Below are 14,672 nucleotides of genomic sequence, written 5' to 3' on the forward strand. Positions count from 1 at the left end.
GCTGCAGGCACGATCGTGATAACTGCTGCGGCTCCGTGGGTTCAATAGCCCAAAAGGAAAACAGATCATAGATGACATAACGCAAGAACTTTATGCCTCTCTCAGGCCTCGGGATAACCAATTTCGGTGCAAGATACTTCATCGCTAGGCGATAGGGAACAAACGAACGTGTTGTCATTAGTTTTGTTATTAAGATCTACGCCCTGTAGTCTGACAACGACAACACGCAATGGCGGTATATACGTAGTAAAAGTGATCTATATAGATTAGAAAACTACCCTCGATTATCAGACCATATCGCCAAGATATCATATACTGTCCTCAGTATCTTCTGCAAGGTGTGATGATTGTCTAGACGACTGGCATATCCGTCGATTGGCAATACTAAGTGTATTCAAGTCTATTGCTAGAATGCGCGATGTGAGTGACACCACGCTGAAGACCGACGGCACACTGTAGATGATCCGGACGTTTCTGGTTGAGAACAAGTGGGGAAGTCCCAAACAATTAGAGAATTGTAGACTTACTTTCACGCTATTCATTCCTGATCAGTATATAAACGTGCAGCCGTCGCCGTACAATCAGTCTAGTTCTCATTTGGTGTGCTGCCTTTGAGATGGGCTGGATTTTCTTCCTCGTACAAGTTGCGTTTCTGATAAAGTGCGTTGACGGTTCTCATTTCCGTGGTAGCATCATAACATGGAAACCGGTTCCTGAATCAAACTACACGGTCAGCTTTGTATCATTGTCTTTGCCTGGTAGATAAAGCATGTGCATAATATCTATGGTTTTGTCCAAGGTCGAGTTTTCCTACAAAATAGGGTGGAGGAGATCATATTCATCTAGCACTACCTGTGATGTGACAAACATCCAAGAACAAACCGTTATGTCTGGCGAAGGATCGTGGACTTGTGCTTCAGGCTGCGATGGAACTCTTTCACAAGCCAGTTATGTTTGCACCGACTATAGCGAAATCGAGGACTGGACACAAGGAGAATATACGTTCCAACACTCTTTCGACAATCCAGGACCATTTGTTATACAGTTAGAATAATGTCTTGTCTCAGAAAGCAAATTTACGCAATTAATAGCTTACGTATTTAGACATGCAGCTTGCTGTTGGATAGCAGGATTGGCTGTGGGTGGGAGCAGTAAGTGGTCTGTTAGTACAACTGTTGATTTGAATCCCCGACCTGACAATTCTCTAATCAATTCGTCACCGGTTTCAGCCTCAGCTCCAATTATTCGTCTTATCAATGGATGTACCTACAACATACCGATCCACGTTGACGATCCAGACGGAGACGAAGTGCGATGCCGATTTGGTAATGTCAGTAGCGAATGCAGCGGTGTTTGCCAAGCACTTCCTGAAGCAAGCATAGTAGAGGTAAGCAGCTGGCAAATTACCATCTCAAAAGTTGTGTGTGTGTGTGTGTGTGTGTGTGTGTGTGTGTGTGTGTGTGTGTGTGTGTGTGTGTGTGTGTGTGTGTGTGGTTATCTCTGATAATTCCAATTTTGTTTCATAGAAACCTTGTTCCATAAAATACACGACGACGAGTATAAATTGGTTTGCAGTTGCTCTGATATTTGAAGACTTCACGAGTTCTTCATCTACCACTCCACTCAGTAAAGTCCCATTGCAGTTTCTGATTCACGTACGAGATGGGATTGGACAGGCGTGTAGCACCGCACTCACCTTCAGTGAGTCCACAATTAAAGAAGAGCAAGCCTGCATCCCTATTCATCCGTCGGGAACTTTCACCACATCAATAGAAGTCATCGAAACGGCAACGTCAAAGTGGAGTCTAACTCGTGAAATGTAGAAACCATATTTAACACTGTCTGGTTAATAGATTAGCGGAAGTAACCTTGGTGGCACCTCCGGGTTTACAACGATCGTCAGTTAAGCAAATAGGAAGTAACAGAGGAGTTACAATCGAGTGGACGCCCACTACAGCTCAACATGGCCAACACGTTTTCTGTTTCCTAGCATTAGATAACAATGGGTATAATGAATGGCATCACCATAAGACGCGTTTAAGTCTATTTGCGATCTCTTTTACAGATTTACGACAGAACAGCGTTGTGTAACGCTTCTTGCAGGAGGTAAGCATCCGGCTATTTTCCTTGTTGTATAAACGGAAGACATTGCTGTTACCCAATCCTAGCGTCAACTCCGCAATTGGCACCAAACACTCTCAAGCCTATCGGTGCAGACATTCCCATAAACCAACGCATATTCCAAGCAAAATTTGATCAAGAAGTATTGCAATAAAATCTCTATGGCCAGTTGGTAGTCAAACACCTTTCTGTTTAGATCCTCAGACCATCCATTCCCCGCTCCATTAAACTAATGTCTCCACTGTATGATCCTCCGGAAGTGCTTGTAGACCTAGATGCATCCAAAGCAGCAGAAGTATCGGTCAGCGGCGACACACTCACAATTTATCTACCCGAATACATCGAATTGCTCGACGAAGGCGTAAAGCATTACATTCTGATGGACCCGGGAGCGGTAGTGGGACTGATGTCTTGCTCGGGAGGGGGCTCTCCATTCCGCGGCATTTCAGATCCGAACGAATGGTCATTTGACACAGGTATAGACACTATTAGTAATGTTTAATAGTCATATACCCTTAACCTTTCTCTCTCTATGCGGTTAGTGATACCAGATCGGAAGCCATGTGAGAAAAACGGTGGAAGGGGAGATTGTGAGTATCAATGCGAATCGTTTGAGAACTTATACATGTGCTGGTGCGATCACAACGCGGGCTTCGTAGTTGGCCGCGATGGCCACTCCTGTTTTTACGAGGATTCCGTTGACAGCTGTTCGTGTGTCAATGGGGCGTGTCGCGGAGGAGGAGTTTGCGAGTGCTTTATCGGCTGGAAAGGCAGAACGTGTGCGACGCCTTCATGTCGTTTCCAAGCCGATTGCTCGGACAACGGAGACTGCATCGCTCCTGGAGTGTGCGCGTGTAAGCCAGGATGGGGCGGGCCTGCGTGCAACGTCGACGTGTGCTCTCGCTACCAATCCTGCAAATCGTGCACGCGAAAAACCGGATGTGGATGGTGCGATGAAACGAAGCGATGCTCGGCAGGAAGTGGATACGGACCGATACGCAGCAGTTGCCAGTCGTGGTTCTACTACTACTGCCACGCTATTGCACAAGACGATTCGTCTCGATCATGCTCGCTCCAGATCTCTCACGCACAGTGCAGAGACGACTGCCTAGATAACTCCTTTCTCCGCACCAGAGGTCCAGGAAGCTATGAATATTGCGAAAAGTACGTGGCAGCGTGCAAAAGTTACGCCAAATGTTACTCTAAGACGCCGTCATGCCTCAAATGGTATGAAGAAGACTGCCGATTTGGCCTGATTGGAGAAAGCTCACGCAGAAGTACGTATAAATGTTGACGGTCTACAAACAGTACGTATGCAATAATAATTTGATTTTATCACAGGAAGTCTTGGAAATCCTGAGGAGGAAGTTCATAGTGATGGTAAGATACGTCCTTGCTGTCTCAGTTGTCCCGTATGTTACCTGCCCTATCTTCCTAGTCCTCCAGCCTCAACAACAGGGAGTGGACTTAGCAAATGAAGTTGTTAGAAGAATCCAAGAATCAGGAATATTTCCTGACGACCGAGGGCTGCTGATTCGAATAGCATGGGTAGAAAGCCGATACGGTTGGGACGATGGAACCTTTCACACCGACAACACACCAGTAGGAATATGGAAGATGGACAAAACTGCGCTGGAAGAAACCAAGGATGTCACCACCCATCCACAGTTAGAAAAGAAACACGAAAAAATACGAACGATTTTTGGAATCAATTTCAAAGCCATCAAGATGATAGACTTGCACAAACCTCTCATTGCTTGCCTTGCTGCTCGTCTCTATCTCTCGACAATTACAGAGCCCATTCCGAAGGAAATCCGAAAGCAAGCAGAATATTGGAAAAAATACTACAACAAAGACGAGACCACAAACGTAGAAACTTTCATGAAGAGAATAGGCAGAATCCCAACAATCCAATCTCAACAGACCAGCCTTTGTGAGTAAAATAAATTATTATATGATAAACGCATTTTTTTGTGATTAACTGGCGTTGCAGCTTGTGTCAACGGAGTCTACGTACGGGAAACTGACAGCTGTCTATGTGAGCCGGACTATACGGGACCTCTTTGTGACCAACTCGACTGCGGGTGCCAGGGATCTCGTCAATGCTCAAACACCGGCGTCTGCGTAAGAAGCGGCGAACCAACCAGCAAGCCGGTATGCAGGTGCAATGCTCCCTGGACGGGCGACTGCTGCGACGTTCGTCCGCCAAACATAAACAACGGAGACCCACATCTAGAGACTCTAGATGGTAACAAAAATTGAGTTCCCAATTTTACATTTTCATTTCGTGACGTCACATTGTCCTTCACAGGTTTCCCGTTTGATTATTTCGGTATTGGCGAGTTCATCAGCTGCTACAGTATCCCGAATGACTTCGGAGTTCAGCTACGATTCTTTAAGTACTTGAACACGTCGATGATAGGCGCAGCTGCCATTAAAATAGGTCAAGGAGTAGCCACCGTCGTTGCGGTCACCTCCACACAAGGCCAAAATCAAATGCCCGTATTAAGGTACAAATAACATCCATTTAAGAACAAGTCTCATTGATAATAATTATTCTTTACAGACTAAACGGTGCAATAACTCCTATTGTGGTTGGTTCGAATCACACGTTAGAAAATAACTCCGTCATTCTTGTTATGAATCCCAGCACTCTGACTGGTGGTCTAGTTCAACTCTTCTTCCAGTTTAAGAATAGAGCTATGTATACCATCGATGTTCGATACAGCGAGTCGGTCGGTGGACAATTTTTCGAGACATCTCTCGGAGCGCCAATTTCGTTCGTAATGACAACAAACGGTTTGTGCGGAAACATGGACGGCAATTTACACAACGATTTTGTATCACCAAATGGCACTGTGACCACATCGGTAGACGAATTCGCAGAATATTGTAAGAGTGTATTGTTGGTAATGACGTAAGTCAAACGAGAAATATCCTACTTACTTAGGGAGAATAAATCCTATGCCTTCTGCAACAGCTGGATCCATCTGGTCGTGGCAAGAGTCTAATTTTCACCCGGATGATGCTATGACGTCTATTTACACGGATCCAGATCACGTGCCTGTTTATGCCACGCACGATATCGACGCCAATAAGTTGCAGGTAAAAATGGCTTTGCAACTTAAAATCGTGTATCCTAACGCTGTGTCGATCGACAACGATTAGGCGGCTGAGAAGAAATGCATGGAACTGGGATTGCAAGATCAGCTGTTGGAGGACTGCAAGTTGGACATGGCTTTAACAGAAGACGATATCTTTTTAGAACAACGGGTATTTGCTCGCGGTAAGAGGCAATAGAATGCCTGTTGACTAGTGCTCTAGCAACAGCCTTACACTCTTTTAGGGAAATGCCCTGCTGACTGCTCTAACCATGGAGACTGTATTGATGGAAAGTGCAAGTGCACTGGATTGTGGACTGGAGAATCGTGCAACGAAGGCGCGTAAAATTTCTCTCTAGCATGACAAGTATTTCTTACCGTCAATTATTCTTTCAGGTGGTTGTACTTCATGCCCTCCAAACAGTGAATGTCTGAATGGATTCTGTCAGTGTCTCTTTGGATTCTACGAAATGGAAGGAAACTGTGTACAAGGTAGACCAAACAAACATAATTCTACAACATTATCTTACTTTCCATGCCGTTTTGATCACCAGCCTTGTGTGATAACGTCAGAAATTGTACGGGACCGTCTAATGGTCGATGTCGTGCCCCGGATGAATGTCTCTGTAATCCTGGATTCGAAGGGGAAGACTGTGCGGACATTTCCGTTTGTGATCACAACTGCAGCAGCCACGGAGTGTGCATAACAGGCAATCGCTGCGTATGCCATCCAAACTGGTCAGGGGAACGTTGCGAAACGCCCACATGCGACGACCTCCAAGCATGTTCAGGTGTGTAGATCCCTCTTTTAGATCATTCAATTGATCATGTAGCCTGCTATGCCTAATTGCTGCAGGACATGGCACATGCAATGAAACTGCAGAGTGTGAGTGCGATAAGGGATGGTCCGGAAGCAGCTGCGGGATCGCAGACTGCAGTGGCGTCAACTGGTGTTCCTCCGAAGGAGACTGTGTGAGCCCAGATTCTTGCCAATGCTACCCCGGATTTACAGACCCCGACTGCGGCACGGAACTCGTCTGTCCCGACGTGTCCAACTGCAGCGGAAACGGCGTTTGCTTGAGTTCAACCGAATGCCTCTGCTACGACGGCTTCACGGGAACGGAGTGTGAAACGCCCATTTGCAACGGCAACTGCAATGGCCGCGGCAGCTGCGTCAGTGCGTACTTTTGCGAATGTGAAGAAGGCTGGATCGGTGCTGACTGCGGCAAGCCGTCATGTTACCAGTTCAAGTTCTGCTCAGGTTATAAAAAAACTGATACAAACAAAACCGATTATTTACCATATTGCGCATGCGCACAAGTAAATTACCATATTTTGCAACAAATTGTTGTATTGTGTAGGTCACGGGCAATGTAGGTCGTTCGACACGTGCGAGTGCGACGACTATTGGCAGGGAGACGCTTGTGACGTGCCACACTGCCCAACAGACGGAACGCCATCACTCGATTGCTCGGGCAACGGCATATGTCTTGGGCCAAACTACTGCGTCTGCAACAAGACCCACTACGGAGATCTCTGCGAAAAACAAGGTGACAACTGCTTTACATAATCAAATAAAAATTATCACGTTTGATATTAATAAAAATTGTACAATTTTTAGTAGCGGCGACTATCGTTCAAACACCACCAGGCACAATTGAATTGACTGGAGACACGACTGCTGATTTCTTAAGCGATGCTTCTGTTCTGGTCGAGGGCAGTGTTCTTTTTAGCTGCTTTGCACACGGTCAACCAACACCAACTGTAACCATCTCGAAGGACGGAGAATATCTCAACTCTTCAACAGAGGTATGGCAGTATTTTTTATGTAAGCAATGGTAACTGTAAGCGTTAAAGTCTGGTCTGGCTTGGCGTAGACTGGACTAGATGGAAATGGCCTGGCCTAGACTGGACTAGACGGGACTGACCTGGCCTAGACTGGACTAGATGGGACTGGCCTGGCCTAGACTGGACTAGACGGGACTGACCTGGCTTAGACTAGACTAGACGCGACTGGCCTAGCCTAGACTGAGACTGGCCTGGCCTAGACTGAGACTGGCCTGGCTTAGACTGGCCTAGACGAGACTGAACTAACCTAGACTGGACTGGCCTGGCCTAGACTGGACTAGACGGGACTGACCTGGCTTAGACTGGACTACATGGGACTGACCTGGCCTAGACTGGACTAGACGGGACTGACCTGGCTTAGACTAGACTAGACGCGACTGGCCAAGCCTAGACTAGACGCGACTGGCCAAGCCTAGACTGAGACTGGCCTGGCCTAGACTGGACAAGATGGGACTGGCCTGGCTTAGACTGGCCTAGACAAGACTGAACTAACCTAGACTGGACTGGCCTGGCCTAGACTGGACTAGATGGGACTGGCCTGGCCTAGACTGGACTGACCTGGCTTAGACTGGACTAGATGGGACTGACCTGACCTAGACTGGACTACATGGGACTGGCCTGGCCTAGACTGGACTAGACGGGACTGACCTGGCTTAGACTAGACTAGACGCGACTGGCCTAGCCTAGACTGGACTGGCCTGGCCTAGACTGGACTAGATGGGACTGGCCTGGCCTAGACTGGACTAGACGAGACTGACCTGGCTTAGACTGGACTAGATGGGACTGACCTGACCTAGACTGGACTACATGGGACTGGCCTGGCCTAGACTGGACTAGACGGGAATGACCTGGCTTAGAATAGACTAGACGCAACTGGCCTAGCCTAGACTGGGACTGGCCTAGCCTAGACTGGGACTGGCCTGGCCTAGACTGGACAAGATGGGACTGGCCTGGCTTAGACGAGACTGAACTGACCTAGACTGGACTGGCCTGGCCTAGACTGGGATTAGACTGGGACTGGCCTGGCATGGACTGGACTAGACGGGACTGGCCTCAACTTTGGCGTCAGTACATTCTATTCCAGTCCAATCAAGAGTCCAGAGTCCAAAGTGCAGCTTTACAGTAACCTTGTACGTAAACGTCAACCTATTTGCAACTGTTCTCTCTGATTGTGCGTCCAGAGTAACCACGCATTCGTGCTTATGACAAGTCTGAAGGTATCCGACTCAGGTGTCTACCGATGTGAAGCAAATAATTCGTACCGTCGTGATATTCGCGAGATGAACCTACTTGTTATGGGTAAGACAATCAGCAAGCAATTCATACGCTTCATAAATTGTTCAAATTTGAAATCTAAATTATTAGAACCGCCGACTATTGTGTCGTCCGGTCTGCCCGAAGGCATTGAGATAGGAAGTGATGCAAAAAAATACGTCGGAGATACTATCGCTTTGCATTGCAACTCGTCTGGACATCCGAAACCAACGACCACGTGGACATTAGACGGCAGAACTGTCCAACATGGATCTCTCGATTCCGTGGAGTTACGCGATAGCGCACAAATTCTGACGGTTCTCAACGCCGCGGTTGACCACAGCGGAAACTATACGTGCACGGCAACTAACCCAGCCGGCTCTGTCAGCCGCACATCTAGCATTCACGTGTCGCCATGTCGTCCGTCGTTCGTTGTCGATCAAGTGCCTAAATGCGTCTACACCGTCTTTTTGATTGAAGAGTCGAACGCATTTGAGAACACAAAGGCAGCTTTACCTTCGTTAGCATCACAACTAGATCAATCTCTACTCAAAAATGGAATCGGTGTCAGGAGTGGGAACCACTTTTCCGTCATTGGGTTTGGCACTAAACAGAAAGCCCGAATAATTACCGTCGAATCTCAAATGATTTTCATGAAAAATCGAGTTGTTTCGGCTATTGAGCAACTGCAGAACGATGGACTTCATCCTGATGGATACGACGCTATCTATACCGCGTTAGAGAAGCTTCCTCTAAAGTCTGAAAAAGTAAGAGATTGTCCGATTCATCTGCTGTTTGTTACAACCGAACCTAAATCGTATGTTACAAATATATCAAAAAGGAAACTCCACAGGAAGATTTGCGAGACGCGGCCGGTAATCATTAACGCAGTTATTAACATTCCGCTCGTCGTCAAAAGTAAACATTCTGAGGTGTTTGCACTTGGCATAAACTGGCGTGGATTTCCTTACCTGAGACAAGGTGAACGATACAACAAACTACACACTGTTCAGCGAACAGTTGTTGGTTTGCCCAGCTTTGGTGTCTGCACTGCTTTTAGACAATATGGCATTCTGCCCCTTCAGACTAATGGATCACTGTGGGACATTTACTATTCTTTCTCCTATTCTAAACGAGTTAGTTTGTTCAGTGCAATCGTCAACGAGACGGTGACATCTCTGAAAGGTTTCAAGCATTGCGTTGATTGCCAATGTCAGAGAGACGAATCAGGGAACTTGGTGAAGGTGTGTCAGACAATCAAGGACTCTGAAATATGCAACTGCAGAATGAACAACATTCCCGTATGTTGCAGAATCAAATAACGTTCACGTTTTGTAGCTCGCTGAATACATGTGCATGTCTTTCAGGTACAACAATGTATGGAATCTGTTCGACGTCTTTGCCAAGCAAATACTCCAATGACAGATCCGCCGTTTACACGCAGTCTGATCAAGAGTTGCAAAAACGTTTGATACAACTTCGACGTCAAGAAAATCCATGGATACGAAACCTAGAGAGCATGCAACTTGCATGCTGGATGAACGTGTTAGGATTTAGGTTGGCGTTTTACAACGCACAGAGTAGATCAGACGAGCACAAACTATTTTGTGAGCAAAGATACGACGAGTGTATTCAAACGCTATGACTAGAGCACAGCCCAACAGACAACATTCATTAATAAATTGTGTAAAGCACAACACAGTAAAGTGTCCACTACAGAGTTTTCATGTCTATCGTATTCCTATTAATTTGACAAATCCAGCATCCTCTTATCAGTACCCAGTGTCACTATATTACACATAATCAGAGTTTTACAGCCAGAATATTTCAGCTATAGTGAGGTGTCAACAAAGCAGTTTCACTTTGAAGTACTCATAAAGTTGTGCCACAATAATGTGTTAGTAAAAATGTGTGTTTGTGTGTGTGTGTGTGTGTGTGTGTGTGTGTGTGTGTGTGTGTGTGTGTGTGTGTGTGTGTGTGTGTGTGTGTTGTGCATGTGTGTGTGTGTGTGTTTGTGTGTGTGTGTGAGAATTATTTTGGCTTGGACAGACTGAGTCTAAGTAGGACATTCTTGTATGGTGCAACCGTGTTACATAAATAAGTGCCTCCCCTACTGCACTGCAGCAGCCATTATGCATGTAATTTTTTACAACCAACTTCCATGAGAGAATGGTGTTAGAGGCAGCTGAGGTTTTCTCTGGATAAAGCATGCAGGAGGCACCTAAGCTCATGAAATTAACAGTTACATCATTGGAAAGGCCATTATGTGCTAAGATACAAGGTTTACACTATTATATATGCGTATGGGTGGATGTTTTGTCCAAACACGTCCCCACACTGGTGCAGTATTTGGTCGGCAAACAACACATTGGTGGGACATGAATTATGACCTACCATTATTTTCCACACTGGTGTGTGTGTGTGTGTGTGTGTGTGTGTGTGTGTGTGTGTGTGTGTGTGTGTGTGTGTGTGTGTGTGTGTGTGTGTGTGTGTGTGTGTGTGTGTGGTGCTATAGCTGAGTGGGTTAGAGAGTCATCCAATAGAGTGTGTACACCTGGCTGGAACACACTAGGGTTGCAGGTTCAAGTCACAGCAATTACAAGCTATGGCATAATTTCCTTAGGCAAGAAACTCACACACAATTGCCTCTCTCGACTCAGGAGTATAAATAAGTACCTGGTCTTTGACTGGGGACCTAAACGGCAATAGGCTGTTGATATGACATCACCCACTGGGGTCCAGGTGAGACTTCGGGTGCTCACTGTAACACACTGCAGTTGGCTTCACAAGCCAATGCTTCTGTGAGTTCCTGGCCTGGCTCCAGGAAATTCCTAGTGCAGGCCTAGAGTTCTCCTGAGTAGTGCACAGGAGCCTAGCTGTTAGCTAGATTTTAACGTGTAGGTGTGTGTGTGTGTGTGTGTGTGTGTGTGTGTGTGTGTGTGTGTGTGTGTGTGTGTGTGTGTGTGTGTGTGTGTGTGTCTGTGTGTCTGTGGTGTATTGTCTGTCAAACAACAGCAATTACATGTATTGGTGCACCTACAATGATTACTATCAGTCAGACATAAGTACTTCTATCACCCAAGAAACCTACTTGTGGCATGATAGATCTACCTGTTAGAAACATCTGTCGTACGGTACAGTACCCCATAAATCAAGCTCACTTATTGAGCAATAATATTACAGCTACAGTTAGATTAACTCAACTTTATCAAACTCAAGCACAAGTTTTCAATAAATCAAACGCTACCTTGCAGTGTCTGTTCTAAATCCCACCAGCCATACTCATTCCACCATCAACCACCAATACCTAAATACAACACACCAATATACATCGCATAACAAACTAAGTGCACACACAGCACTCACCTGTCCCGTTACATAACTAGCAGCTGCTAGAAACTCAACAGCATGTGCTGTCTCTTCCACTGTGCCAAACCTCCGTATGGGAATAGAATCAATTAACAGTTGTTGAGAATCGGCACTGATCCCTGCTGTCATGTCTGTTTCAATAAATCCTGGAGCTAATACATTAGCCCTCACTCCACGAGAACCGACTTCCTTAGCCAACGATCGAGTGAATCCAATTAGACCGGCTTTAGATGCGCTGTACGCACTCTGGCCCACATTTCCAACTGAACCAACAACAGAGCCGATATTTATAATGGCACCTCGACGCTGTTTCAGCATCAAAGGCAATAAGCCTCGGCACGTCAACATCGAGCCAACAAGATTTGTATTTACATGGTAACGAATGTCATTACTTTTCAAGCGCATGAGCAGAGAATCCTTATTGACACCAGCAGCATTTACCAATACGTCTGCTCTCTTCGCTCGCTCAATTATGAATTGACAAGCAGCAACTACAGATTCTTCTTCAGACACGTCACACTCAACGGAGAGATGCCCCATTTCACCTGTAAAAGTTAAATGTTACACGCAGCACCAGGATTCGATAAATAACTTGATCGATTGACCTTCCGTCTGTTTTGTAAGGTTTTTGACAACTTCTTCGCATGTTTCTCTTTGTCGACTTGCGCAGACGACGGAGTAACCAATTCTAGCCATGTGCTGACACACTGTCCGACCGATACCGCGCGATCCGCCGAAAACGACGCAAACACTTGCAGAACTTCCGCTCATGATACAAAGACACACGTCTGAAAGATCCCGGACGTGAAAAGAATTTACGTATTTTGATTAGAGTGTGGAATTTGACTATGTGAGACTTTTAGCAGTTACACTTGTCTTTTGTGTTATCAATAATTAGTAGGTCGCTTCGCTACTGACAACAGTTGACATTCGACACCGGTCTATTAATTAATAAATTAATAATTAATAAGTTAAATTATTCTAAGTCGAAATGCTAATCAAGGTACTCATAGTCCGAGGCTGCAGTAAATGAAGCTGTGTTCTACTCGCTTCAGAACTACGAACGTATGTGCATGTAGTTGTGTGTGATGTGTGTGTGTGTGTGTGTGTGTGTGTGTGTGTGTGTGTGTGTGTGTGTGTGTGTGTGTGTGTGTGTGTGTGTGTGTGTGTGTGTGTGTGTGTGTGTGTGTGTGTGTGTGTGTGTGTGTGTGTGTGTGTGTGTGTGTGTGTGTGTGTGTGTGTGTGTGTGTGTGTGTGTGTGTGTGTGTGTGTGTGTGTGTGTGTGTGTGTGTGTGTGTGTGTGTGTGTGTGTGTGTGTGTGTGTGTGTGTGTGTGTGTGTGTGTGTGTGTGTGCGCGCGCGCGCGTTGCAAACCAATAGTCTTATTGCAATGTAAAATATTTTATTGAGCTTACTGCTTTGTAACCAAAAATTGCAACGCTAACGTAACAACTGAAAATGTAAAACTTGCCTTGATTATATTAGGCTTTCATACCAATACTACAATATAAATCACTGCTACATACACATAATTGTGCTTGATATCTGTAGATGTTTCTGATTCTAGTGTACAACTTTTTTCACTCACATTTAAATGTCTACCATTTAGTGGCTCCCTGCGACGTATGCCGTCTACTTAGCACTTTCGTACATATCATGTAACAACGTATCACCTAGCAATCTATTGCTAGTCGTTGCTATTCTCTGGTACACCATCATTTTTGTGGACTCTACTGCCTGTACCGATCTCACTGGTTTCTGCCATCAGCTCCAGAGAAACTTAACTAAAGATCTACAGGCACGTATAATTTTTCAAACAATCGCGGTCATGCCTAACCTCCATATGCTACACCAACAAATCTAAGTCAACAGCTCTATCATCGACAAGACGTCATTGCGCAGCAGCTTCTTCCGAATGAAACATGAAATCCGCAGCCAATCGTAGTTGAAGGTGACGGCAACAGGCGCGGATCCAGGATTTTTGAAAAGAGGGGGTTGCAAATTTTGATAGAGCACGCCTACTTCAGTTAACGCATTTGTATTAATTGTTAGAGGTGCAAATGGCCCAGGCTTCTTACAGCTTAGCTAAAGTAAATGGCAACAACCATGGCAACATATCTCTAGCAATGTGTCATGTTATAAACTCCCTAAATCATCAAAACTGTATAACAGAATCTAACTGCATCATGCATAGACTACTGCTAAATAAATGTTAAGTAAACTACTGTGCAACAATGTCTCTTTCAAACAAAGACTGCTTATGAACAATTTCGTGGATGATTTTGTACAAACTTCGTCTGCTGGTACCTGGTCTTTGTAATGCATGGCGATAACTGATAGGTGTGCAAGACGCTCCTCTGCCATGGTAGACCTTTCTTAACTAAGTCTTCAGTCTCCTCAGTAGAAAAATGACCTCTCTGCTTCTGCACTTGTGATAGGCAGTGTACATGCTATCAATAGTAGACGGTGAACATTCGGGTACAACCGAGAGTCACTGCATGGCTCCCAAGGCCAGGAGAAGGTTAATTAATTGTTGGGTATGGCCTTCTTGCACTCTTGCTCTCTTTTCCTTGCTTCTTGCATTTCCTGGTATTTGCTTTGCCATGCTGACTGCCACCTTCTCACTTTACCTCCTAGAGACTTCGGGAATGGAAGATCGGCTTTCCATTGGGTCAACGTCGGAACGAACCAGAAGGGCAAACACTAGACTCAACAATGCTCGGACATTGTCTTACTCACCATTAGATCGTTCGCGCATCTGAAGAAGCAGATAGTCTAGGAGGGGTATCGCAACGGATCGTTTGTAGTGCTCAATCGGACTCCGACTACTAGTAGGTGTATTGCTCCGGTTTCGCTGTAAGTTCGTTTTTCTTGGAACAGATTCAAGGGATCCAATCCTGTCTGCGAGTGGCAGAATGTCTTGATACCAAATGTCATAGAGGTTGTATATATATCTTGCCATGTTGCCTTCATTCTTTTA

General features: G+C 45.5%; 2 protein-coding genes across 3 annotated transcripts; one reads left to right on the top strand and one right to left on the bottom strand.

Annotated features, from left to right (window-relative positions):
- Window positions 1–601: 601 nt before the first annotated feature.
- On the top strand, window positions 602–9,961 carry LOC134197087 (uncharacterized). Its single transcript, XM_062666329.1, has 25 exons — window positions 602–730; window positions 800–1,044; window positions 1,105–1,387; window positions 1,527–1,798; window positions 1,854–2,006; window positions 2,066–2,106; window positions 2,169–2,263; window positions 2,318–2,597; window positions 2,664–3,398; window positions 3,463–3,501; window positions 3,560–4,054; window positions 4,115–4,369; window positions 4,433–4,631; window positions 4,688–5,013; window positions 5,072–5,226; window positions 5,290–5,407; window positions 5,468–5,560; window positions 5,619–5,714; window positions 5,777–6,013; window positions 6,079–6,483; window positions 6,584–6,772; window positions 6,844–7,031; window positions 8,252–8,369; window positions 8,436–9,625; window positions 9,692–9,961. Exons 1-25 carry the CDS (start codon window positions 617–619, stop codon window positions 9,794–9,796), a joined length of 6,426 nt encoding a protein of 2,141 aa, XP_062522313.1. The 5' UTR covers window positions 602–616; the 3' UTR covers window positions 9,797–9,961.
- A 1,398-nt stretch (window positions 9,962–11,359) lies between these two features.
- On the bottom strand, window positions 11,360–12,482 carry LOC134197032 (3-oxoacyl-[acyl-carrier-protein] reductase-like). Of its 2 annotated transcripts, XM_062666269.1 has the most exons (4): window positions 12,299–12,482; window positions 12,086–12,238; window positions 11,691–11,956; window positions 11,360–11,631 (listed from the first exon to the last, which is right to left on the bottom strand). In XM_062666269.1, the coding sequence occupies exons 1-4, from the start codon at window positions 12,462–12,464 to the stop codon at window positions 11,587–11,589; spliced, it is 630 nt and encodes a 209-aa protein (XP_062522253.1). In that variant the 5' UTR covers window positions 12,465–12,482; the 3' UTR covers window positions 11,360–11,586. The 2 variants fall into 2 exon arrangements, with proteins under 2 accessions (XP_062522253.1, XP_062522252.1); XM_062666268.1 differs by having other exon boundaries at window positions 11,691–12,238.
- Window positions 12,483–14,672: the final 2,190 nt, after the last annotated feature.

Source organism: Corticium candelabrum, chromosome 22 (genome assembly GCF_963422355.1).
Source record: "Corticium candelabrum chromosome 22, ooCorCand1.1, whole genome shotgun sequence".
Taxonomy (NCBI): domain Eukaryota; kingdom Metazoa; phylum Porifera; class Homoscleromorpha; order Homosclerophorida; family Plakinidae; genus Corticium; species Corticium candelabrum.